Raw genomic sequence first — 10,786 nt, 5'->3', positions numbered from 1 at the left:
AGTTCCTGTATAACGGACAGAAACGGGCAAGTTTTACCGCGACCACTATTTAACCACAGAGGGAGGACAGGTTTCGGACCACAGCTCCTCCACCACCTTGCCATCGTCGCCATTGTTTCAGTCAGCTGTAGATCATATCGCATGTGCCAAAGCTCCGTCGCCATGTCCCAGTCGTCTGCATCCTCTCACCGAGCGGTGCGCTCCGAAGCAGGATAGACATGGCTGTCGCCGTCCGCCGTCAACGAGCCAATGAATATGCTTGGCGGTAGGCTGGTGCTTGACACAACAGCAGAGCTTATCTCCGATAGGCTTGCATCGTCAGAAGTGGCGAGCTCCACAGGTTGTCCTTGAGGTGGGCTGACAGAGCCACTTCTCGAGTCGCCGTCACGCGCTCCGGCCACCGGCGATAGATCCAGAACAACTGACGCAGCGGACAGTTGGATCTGGCCGGCCGCCATCTGCAACGCTTGTGGTGTCCTTGATCTGTATGCTGTTCCATTTGCGGTGCCCTATGGTGTTAATGAGCTGATAGTTTGTGGGCGGTTGGGCGAGGAGCAAAAGGATGCGGCCGGAATTTGTCCAGGGAAGAAGGTAACCACCGGGCGTGGGATGGGCCGGGGCGGTCTTAAAGTGTGTTGGTGGCGTAAATTTTGGGTTTTACGTCCGTCATGGAGGGTGCCGTGGTGGACAGTCCTGACCAAAAGGAACTGTTTATCAGGGTCGGTACCTCAGACGGTCTCGCGTAATGCCTGAATGTAGACATCGTATTCGGTACTGTGGAGCGAATATATGCACTTTCCGCCATTATAACTGACCAAGCGCGATCAAGAACGTGCGGTGAGATATCTGAGCTCACATGCCGGCCGGTTCCATTAGTCCACTCTCTATATATGCATCTATACATTAGTTGACCTAATGAGGCCCACGAATAGGAATAGTCTTCCTTCGTAGGTCGGTTAGCCCAACAGCCCAGCCCACCAACGATATACTCGGCAGAGAGAGAACTCGCCGGTCACTCACCGTTTCCTGCCTCCCCTCTTCTCCGACTCCACGCACCGCTCTACCCCTCCCCGGCCAAGCCTAGGGTTTAGCCGCCGGGCCTCTCCACCCGCCGCCGTCTCTCGCCACCACCCGAGCCGGCAATGGAAGTCGACCCCGAACCATCCGCGGAGAGCAAGCCCGTCGAGATGGACCTCGAGGACCAGGTACGCCGCCGCCGCCGCCGCCGAACTGACCCCCTTGGGAATTTATTTCCCCTTTTTCGGGGTTTTGATGCAATTGTTCATGGCCTACGCAGGCGGACGCGAAGGGGAAGGGCATGGCCGGCTCCGAGGAAGCGAAGGGGAAGGGCGAGGAGCTCGCGGACTCCATCGGGAACCTATCCATCGGCGCGGGCCGCACCAACTTCAAGAAGAAGCCGGTGATCATCCTCGTCATCGGCATGGCTGGTGCGTCGATTCCCTTTGTCAATACCCAATTCACATGTTTAGCACTATGCATTCCCCCACTGAACCCTGTGATAGGTTGAGCTTTCATTATTGAGGAATTTGGGGATCGGGGAGCTTACTGTTTTGGTCTCTTCGTTGTAGGGACGGGCAAGACCACCTTCATGCACCGTCTGGTGTGCCACATGCAGGCAAAATCGAACATGAGGGGGTATGTGCTCAACCTTGACCCGGCGGTGATGACGCTGCCGTTTGGGGCCAACATTGATATCCGCGACACTGTGCGTTACAAGGAGGTGATGAAGGAGTACGGGCTTGGTCCCAATGGGGGTATCCTTACCTCGCTCAACCTGTTCTCAACCAAGTTTGATGAGGTATACATCCTATGTACTCCCTCCAATCCATATTAAGTGTCTACAGATTAGGTAGAGGGAGTATATATCTCACATGTTTGGAATTGTGGTCCTGTTGGTTTGTAATTTGTGTTGGCATACTGTGTTAATTTAAGTTATAAAATGTGAAGTGGTGCAAACTTACAACCACACAGTCAAACATAATTGATTCGTGTCAATTTCTCTCTTTCAATGTAAATTGTTGCAGAAACTTTTCATAATTTTTAGCTTATTAATGAAGAGTTCACAGAAATTTATATGATAGCATGATGTACAATGCCAACTTATGTTTTGCGAATTTTGTATGCTGCATTGGGTGGTATCTGGGGCATGTTTTTTTCCGTCATTCTTGTGTCATTCAGCTAATACATGCCATATATTCATCCCTACAGGTTATATCTGTTATCGAAAGGCGAGCAGACCAGCTGGATTATGTTCTGGTCGACACCCCAGGGCAGATTGAAATCTTCACTTGGTCGGCTTCAGGAGCTATCATAACCGAAGCTTTCGCATCAACATTTCCAACGGTTGTTGCATATGTTGTTGACACTCCCAGGTCGACAAGCCCTGTAACATTTATGAGCAACATGATGTATGCGTGCAGTATCCTCTACAAGACCCGTTTGCCTCTGGTTCTGACATTTAACAAGGTTGATGTGGCCAAGCACGAGTTTGCTGTTGAGGTAGGTACACCTTTTTGATGATTGCATGTTCACTGTTTCTCAATTATGTACACTGGTATCAAATATTGCTACTATCGTGTACTTACAATGTGTTGTATGCATGCACTGGTTCTGTTTTGGTTATTTTTTTGTCAATATGTCACGTTCGGATTGTCATGCTGCGGCATATGATTTAAGTTTATTTGACATTGGAAGTACTCCCTCTGTCATAAAAAGCACGTGTTGCAGATTTACCCAAATTTGGATGTATTTATACACTAAATCGTGTCTAGATACATCTAAATTTAGACAAATCTACCACATCCTTTTTGAGATGGTGGGATTATTAGAAATGAAAAATACTTGTGCAAAAATGGTTTTTGTCATGAAATGCGTCCATGATGTTTACTCAATATTGCACTTGGTTTGCATTTTTTCTTCAAATTTTGGTAACGTGCCTTCATTTATTTGCTGGACCAGTGGATGCAAGACTTTGAAGCATTTCAGACAGCTTTGGATTCTGACTCATCGTACACCTCTTCATTTACCCGAAGTCTCTCTCTTGTGTTGGATGAATTCTACAAGAACCTACGTTCTGTTGGAGTATCCGCGGTATCTGGTACTGGAGTTGATGCATTTTTTGAAGCTATAGAAGCGAGCGCCAATGAATACATGGAGACTTACAGGTTTTTCCCTTATGATATGGTTCTATAACTTTGCTTAATGAACTGTCTATGCTAAACATATTATTAACTACCCTTACCTAATGATCATATCAGGGCTGATCTTGACAAGAGGATTGCTGAAAAGGAGAGACTAGAGGCTGAGCGTAGAAATGAGAACATGGAAAGATTGAGGAGAGATATGGAGAAGTCCAAAGGACAAACTGTGGTGCTCAGCACTGGTTTGAAGGACAAAATTCCGTCTTCAGAAATGATGGGTGATGCGGATGAGGAGGAAGAAGATGAGGCGTTGGAGGATTTCAGGATTTCTGAGGATGATGATGATGAGGATGAAGTAGAAGATGATGAAGTGAATCATTTGGGCTATTAAGGTAATTTAGTGTTTCTCCATTTATAATGTTGCTTTAATGTGTTCTCATTAGTGGAATATCTAGCATATAGTCAGGATCAATGTACTGATGCTATCGGGGCATTCATTCTAACCTGCATTTTGAATGTAACATAATCATGATCTGTTTGGGGTCGGGGTAAAGGCATATATATACTCTTTGGGGTCAGAGTAAAGAATATCTAACATTCAGATTCACATCAATGTGTAGTTGCTTCTGTAAATTTGAGATCTCAACAAGGGTGATATTTCATTGCTGTTGTAATACCGACTTGCGATATTTTTGTTGTTGATAAGATGACCAACTCGATATGTTGATTTCCTTAAGGATATAAGTTTATCAAGTGTACAGATTTACACTCAGTGTGTTGTGTCTTGCAAATTTGAGATCTCAACATGGGTGATATTGCGTTGCTGTTATAATACCGACTTGTGATGCTTTAGTTGTTGATAAGATCCCTTAAACGAGATGTATTTTTCCTCAAAGTTCAGTGAAGAGGTTTCAAGATTCTTTACTTCCATTCTCATGTCGTTAAGCTGTGTTTACAGGTGGTTGAACTGGAAATGGCGTTTACTTTGGGTGTTCAGGAGAACCAGATCAAGAGTGATGTTTGTTTTCTAGACTAGATATTTCAGTGGAAATGAAATGCTGTTTGATATCACTAGGTGGCTGACTGTAAATGAACTTGCACTTTGTCAAACTCGTACACGAGATTGAGCTTGAATCCCATCGATAAGCTGAATTGTTCTTGCTTGGTGATTCGTATGAATTGTCTCCTCTACTTGTTCTGCAAACTAACTGAAAACTAGAACGATAATTTGGATTTGTGTGGCAACGCTTTAACTTGCCAAAAGTTACAGCCATGCTTGTGGTACTAACATGTATGAGTGTTGGCGACAAACCTATTACTCATCCTGAGGGGCCTTTCGTTGTTAAAAATGTCTTCCTGCTCTAAAACGTTGCCCAAAAGTAATCTTCTCAGCAAGTTATGTTTACTGAGAAGCAAATCAGGCTATTACAGTCGATAAACTAGGTTGTAGTTAGTGAGTGAAAATCTACGGAGTATATGGCCATATGGGTGTGTTTGGATTGCTACAATTTTTTTGGTCATGACCAAAAGATTGAACCTTGTTAGGATGATTAGGCTTCAATGCTCCACTAGCAACTCTAGTTTATTTTTTATCCAATATTGGCTAACTTGTAGGCATGGAATAGGTCAACTGAAATACTGGCTAGTCAAAAATTCAACACTAGGACTACTTCAAAAAAAGAAATTCAGTACTAGGACAATCTTGGGCACAAACCAAAGGACACCCTATATATTAGTACTAGTTAAATACCCGTGCGTTGCTACGGCCTCGAGTACCTTTTCTATAATTTAAACATGAAGCATGTGAACATTTCTGTTTTCTAATGCCAATACCATCTAGCTGAGAGAGCATACAGTTTAGGTTCCTAAAATTACATACATTTGCTATTGAACAACGAGCAATAGCTGTTGTATCTTGTCAAATAAATCAAGCACAATATATACTTAGTTTTCCTGCAAAGCTATGATCGCGAATGTATTTCTTATTTCCTTCTCTCCCTCCCCTACGCCTCCAAGTACACGATTCCTTCTTGCCCCATCCTGCAAAAGAATCAGGTGTGCTCGTTGAGTATTCCAGAACTGATGCATCAATATAGCTGGTGTACCATGTCTAAAAAATGTCTAATAAAGGAGATCTAAGTTCTATCTTAACTAAATGTTCATATACTCCTAAGAAACACATTTTCCCGGTTCTGTTTCATAAAGACTTGATATGCTCTCTACCACACTGAAATTGAAATTGCTAAACGACACCAAGGACAATTTTTCAAGAAAATGAAATAAACAAAATTGCATAATTGTGCCCAGCGGAAACAAAACAAAAAACCCAAGAGTGCATATCTTCAGTAATCAGGTAAAAACGGTAGACCAGCTTAATGGTGCCATTTTTAAAATTTTAAGATAAAATTACTAATTGACAGATCTAGAGCTTGACCAGCATCAGTGCTATGAAGATAAACCAGGAAATGAGATGTCTACCAATTTATGCAAGACAAGTAATAGCACCATATTCTTTACATAAAGGTTATTTTCTTTTGCACCAAATGGGAGAAGATTGATTTCAGTTTGGTTTAGTCAACCTTCACTGAGAAAGAACAACATTTCAATTTTATTTTCAAAGGTTGTAAAATAATAGCACAGAAGTGTCAAAATATATTCACTAAAAGTTGCATGTATCGACCATAGTAAAAAAACCTTGTGTGTCTAGTTAGAAAATATTAAATTGTATCAAACAAATATATCAAATTATTGATTGGTTGAAGCTCCACCCCTTTCGAGTGTGAAATCTGATATCATAGCAACGAGGAAAGCCAGACCATCATCAAGATTATTTGCCCTCGTGCATAGATCTCTGAAGAAAACCCAACATAAAAGGACAGGTCCTAATGAGGGAAGTTAACCAAATGATATACCTTAAGGTAGAGAAATGTGTACCTCCTTAGCAAAGAAAGGTGCTCTTTCTTTGCAATAACTTGAACTCGTTTTCATTGTACATAACCTGAAACATGTCGACTAAACCAAATCAGTGGCACTACCTATCTTCATAGTACATAACTTGAAAAATGTTTACTAAACCTGGCTAGAGCTGGCACTATACCTCATCCACTTGGCGCGCACCATCCCCTCGAAAGGCTTGCTGATTACAATACCAAACAGATGGTTACAATCTTTATCCAGCTACCGGGTGTAATACAAAACAATAATATAAATTGCTAGCCTATTATCCTAAGAAGCACATAAATGATGTTCTATGTCATCAGTCATAACCGAGTCCTTGAAAATAATTTGTATCAAGTACAACCATACAACCAAACAACAACAACAACATGCAGGCTATTCAATAGTATTAACTTAAAAAGGCTATTTAGTACAGATAAGCTGATGTTAGGGACGTCCAAACCTTCAAATTTAAATTGATAAACATTTTTCTCTAGCCCCTCTCATGTGGCTGGCCCTGTATTAAGCCGCACAGTTTCTCAATTTACACTTGGTTGATTGTTTCCTAGTGAGGATATAGAATGCATTAAGATTAAGTGATAAACTGTAGTAGATATACTGGATCTCTACATTTTAGAAATATAGATCTCAGTTGCTGATAAATGTGTACATAAAAAACAATGAAGAACATATTGAAATTGAATATAACTACATCAATACAATAGCCAAGATTACCAGTACAACTTGGTTTTCTCAATATTATTAGTATTAGGACCCTAGGTGGAAACATCAGCATCACTGACTCAAGTGCTGAGCAACCAATATAAGTACAATTTCTCGATAGGATCCATAGTGATTGATCAGGCTAATTCCTTGCCTCATTATTCTTATCAAAATCGTGATGTCCTCTCCTTAGTGACTTTTTCTCTTAGTTCCAATTGCAAGAAAACTCGGGCAACCAAAGAAATATAAATTCATTTTTTCTTACCACTCAGTGCAGGTTTCAGGAAATAAACTATTTTGAAGACAATGTACATAGATGTTGGTTGAGAGTTGTTCTAAATATGATTCACAAAAAAGGTACACAAAAAATTGAGACAATTTCTAACCTGGAGTTTCAATGGGACAAATCAACGACCACTGCTTCTTACTTTGACACATTTCCATGAATAAATCAGGAATACAGAGTGTACAAAAGATTCCTTGCTCGATTATCCTCCTGTAAATTGCACATAATGAGACCAAGATGGGATGATAAAAGATAATAGCACCACTACGACAGAGGTGCGACCGTTTTTTGGGGAGTTAAATCGTTTGGATGCCAGGATTTTGGAAGCTCAAAGCGCACCACAGCGTGCACGGTGAGGCTCCGGTGGGCGGCGGCATGGTCCTCCTCGGCGAGGCGCGTTTGTTGGAGATATGCCCAAGAGGCAATAATAAAAAGGTTATTATAATATATCTTTGTGTTTATGATAATGTTTACATACCATGCTATAATTGTATTAACCGAAACATTGATACATGTGTGTTATGTGAACAACAAGGAGTCCCTAGTAAGCCTCTTGTATAACTAGCTTGTTGATTAATAGATGATCATCGTTTCATGATCATGAACATTGGATGTTATTAATAACAAGGTTATATCATTATGTGAATGATATAATGGACACACCCAATTTAAGCGTAGCATAAGATCACGTCATTAAGTTATTTGCTATAAGCTTTCGATACATAGTTACCTAGTCCTTATGACCATGAGATCATGTAAATCACTTATACCGGAAAGGTACTTTGATTACATCAAACGCCACTGCGTAAATGGGTGGTTATAAAGGTGGGATTAAGTATCTGGAAAGTATGAGTTGAGGCATATGGATCAACAGTGGGATTTGTCCATCCCGATGACGGATAGATATACTCTGGGCCCTCTCGGTGGAATGTCGTCTAATAGCTTGCAAGCATATGAATGGTTCATAAGAGACCACATACCACGGTACGAGTAAAGAGTACTTGTCATGAGACGAGGTTGAACGAGGTATAGAGATACCGATGATCAAACCTCGGACAAGTAAAATATCGCGTGACAAAGGGAATTGGTATCGTATGTGAATGGTTCATTCGATCACTAAAGTCATCGTTGAATATGTGGGAGCCATTATGGATCTCCAGATCCCGCTATTGGTTATTGGTCGGAGAGAGTTCTCAACCATGTCTACATAGTTCGCGAACCGTAGGGTGACACACTTAAGGTTTGATGTCGTTTAAGTAGATATGGAATATGGAATGGAGTTTGAAGTTTTGTTCGGAGTCTCGGATGGGATCCAGGACATCACGAGGAGTTCCGGAATGGTCCGGAGAATAAGATTCATATATAGGAAGTCACTTTCCAAGTTTGGAAATGATCCGGTGAATTTATGGAAGGTGGTTTCTAGAATTATCCGGAAATACATCACTATGGAAGGAGGAGTCCCGGAGGGATTCCACAAACCCTAATGATAACCCACAAGTATAGGGGATCGCGGTAATCTTCGAGGGAAGTAAAACCCAAATTTATTGATTCGACACAAGGGTTGGTAAAGAATACTTATAAGCCTTAACAACTGAGTTGTCAATTCAGCTGCACCTGGAAAAGCACTAGTAACAGGGGTGATGTGAAAGTAGCAGTAATATGAGAGCAGTAGTAACAGTAACACAGCAGCAGTAATAGCAATATGAGAGCAATGGCACCAGAAAATAGTTGATACTACTTCCAATGACATAGAGAACGAGTATATGATGATGAGAGATGGACCGGGGTTCCCAGCGATCTACACTAGTGGCAACTCTCCAATAACAAGTAACAAGTGTTGGGTGAACAAATTACAGTTGGGCAGTTGATAGGATTGATAAAGCATTAAGAAAGAACATCAATTCATTAATCATGTAGGCATGCTTTCCGTATATAGTCGTACGTGCTCGCAATGAGAAACTTGCACAACATCTTTTTGTCCTACCAGCCGGTGGCAGCCGGGCCTCAAGGGAAACTACTGGATATTAAGGTACTCCTTTTAATAGAGTACCGGAGCAAAGCATTAACACTCCGTGAAAACATGTGTCCCTCACATCACCGCCATCCCCTCCGGTTGTCCCGATTTCTGTCACTTCGGGGCCTTTGGTTCCTGGGACAAAGGACATGTGCATACAACTTGTAGATACAATCTAAGCAATAAGTATAGAGCTCAAATCTAAGATCATGCCACTCGGGCCCTAGTGACAAGCATTAAGCATAACAAGATTGCAGCAACAATAACTTCACAAACTTTATAGATAGACTAATCATAATGTATCGTCCATCGGATCCCAACAAACACAACACCGATTACATCAGATGAATCTCAATCATGTAAGGCAGCTCATGAGATCATTGTGTTGAAGTACATGGGATAGAGAGTACCAACTAGCTACTGCTAGAACCCGTAGTCCATGGGGGAACTACTCACGGAGCATGATGGAGGCGGTGGCGTCGATGGAGATGGCTTCCGGGGGCACTTCCCCGTCCCGGCAGGGTGCCGGAACAGAGAGTTCTGTCCCCCGAATTGGAGTTTCGCGATGGCGGCGGCGCCCCTAGAGTCTTTCTGGAGTTTCGTCAATTGGTACTGCGTTTTTAGGTCGAAATGGATTATATAGGCGAAGAGGCGGCGCGGGAGGGTCGACAGGGTGGCCTCCCCATAGGGGGGCGCGGCCAGGGGCTGGCCCGCGCGGCCCACCCTCCTGGTGGCCCCCTGGCTCTCCTCCGACTCTCCTTCGGTGTTCTGGATGCTTCCGGGAAAAATAGGATGTTTGGCGTTGATTTCGTCCAATTCCGAGAATATTGCCCGAACAGGCTTTCTGGAACCAAAAACAGCAGAAACAGAATCGGCACCGTGGCATCTTGTTAATAGGTTAGTTCGAAAACGCATAAAAACATTATAAAGTGCAAGCAAAACATGTAAGTATTGTCATAAAACAAGCATGGAACATCAGAAATTATGGATACGTTGGAGACGTATCAGCATCCCCAAGCTTAGTTCCTGCTCGTCCCGAGCAGGTAAACGATAAAAAGAATAATTTCTGTAGTGACATGCTACTTACATAACCTTGATCATACTATTACAAAGCATATGAAATGAATGAAGTGACTCAAGGCAATGATCTATAGTTGCTAACAAATAGATAACATATAGCAAAACTTTTCATGAAGAGTACTTTCAAGACAAGCATCAAAAGTCTTGCACAAGAGTTAACTCATAAAGCAATAAATTCAAAGTAAAGGCATCGAAGCAACACAAAGGAAGATTTAAGTTTCAGCGGTTGCTTTCAACTTTCAACATGTATATCTCATGGATATTGTCAACATAGAGTAATATGATGAATGCAAATATGCAAGTATGTAAGAATCAATGCACAGTTGACACAAGTGTTTGCTTCTAAGATGGAAGGAAGTAGGTAAACTGACTCAACATAAGGTAAAAGAAAGGCCCTTCGCAGAGGGAAGCATTGATTGCTATATTTGTGCTAGAGCTTTGGTTTTGAAAACATAAAGAGAGCATAAAAAGTAAAATTTTGAGAGGTGCTTGTTGTTGTCGACGAATGGTAGTGGGCACTCTAACCCCCTTGCCAGACAAACCTTCAAAGAGCGGCTCCCATTTTATTTTATTTTTGGGTGGCAC

The 10,786-nt window shown here is 42.1% G+C and overlaps 1 protein-coding gene across 1 annotated transcript; it reads left to right on the top strand.

Moving 5' to 3' along the window:
- The first annotated feature begins 1,007 nt into the window (after nt 1-1,007).
- LOC127295559 (GPN-loop GTPase QQT2) lies at nt 1,008-4,332 on the top strand. The gene is made up of 7 exons (XM_051325526.2): nt 1,008-1,205; nt 1,298-1,448; nt 1,590-1,819; nt 2,230-2,520; nt 2,980-3,185; nt 3,279-3,553; nt 4,120-4,332. The coding sequence occupies exons 1-6, from the start codon at nt 1,143-1,145 to the stop codon at nt 3,550-3,552; spliced, it is 1,215 nt and encodes a 404-aa protein (XP_051181486.1). The 5' UTR covers nt 1,008-1,142; the 3' UTR covers nt 3,553; nt 4,120-4,332.
- The last annotated feature ends 6,454 nt before the right edge of the window (nt 4,333-10,786 follow it).

Source organism: Lolium perenne, chromosome 4, assembly GCF_019359855.2.
Source record: "Lolium perenne isolate Kyuss_39 chromosome 4, Kyuss_2.0, whole genome shotgun sequence".
Lineage (NCBI taxonomy): Eukaryota > Viridiplantae > Streptophyta > Magnoliopsida > Poales > Poaceae > Lolium > Lolium perenne.
This window is presented reverse-complemented; position numbering and strand designations above follow the sequence as displayed.

What these genes read in the sequence shown, in the direction of transcription:
- LOC127295559 (XM_051325526.2), top strand. Translation starts at nt 1,143, where the DNA reads ATGGAAGTCGACCCCGAACCATCCGCGGAGAGCAAGCCCGTCGAGATG. An exon ending in TCTCAACCAAGTTTGATGAG is followed by an intron (nt 1,820 to 2,229) that starts GTATACATCCTA and finishes TCATCCCTACAG; the next exon opens with GTTATATCTGTTATCGAAAG. An exon ending in AGCACGAGTTTGCTGTTGAG is followed by an intron (nt 2,521 to 2,979) that starts GTAGGTACACCT and finishes TTGCTGGACCAG; the next exon opens with TGGATGCAAGACTTTGAAGC.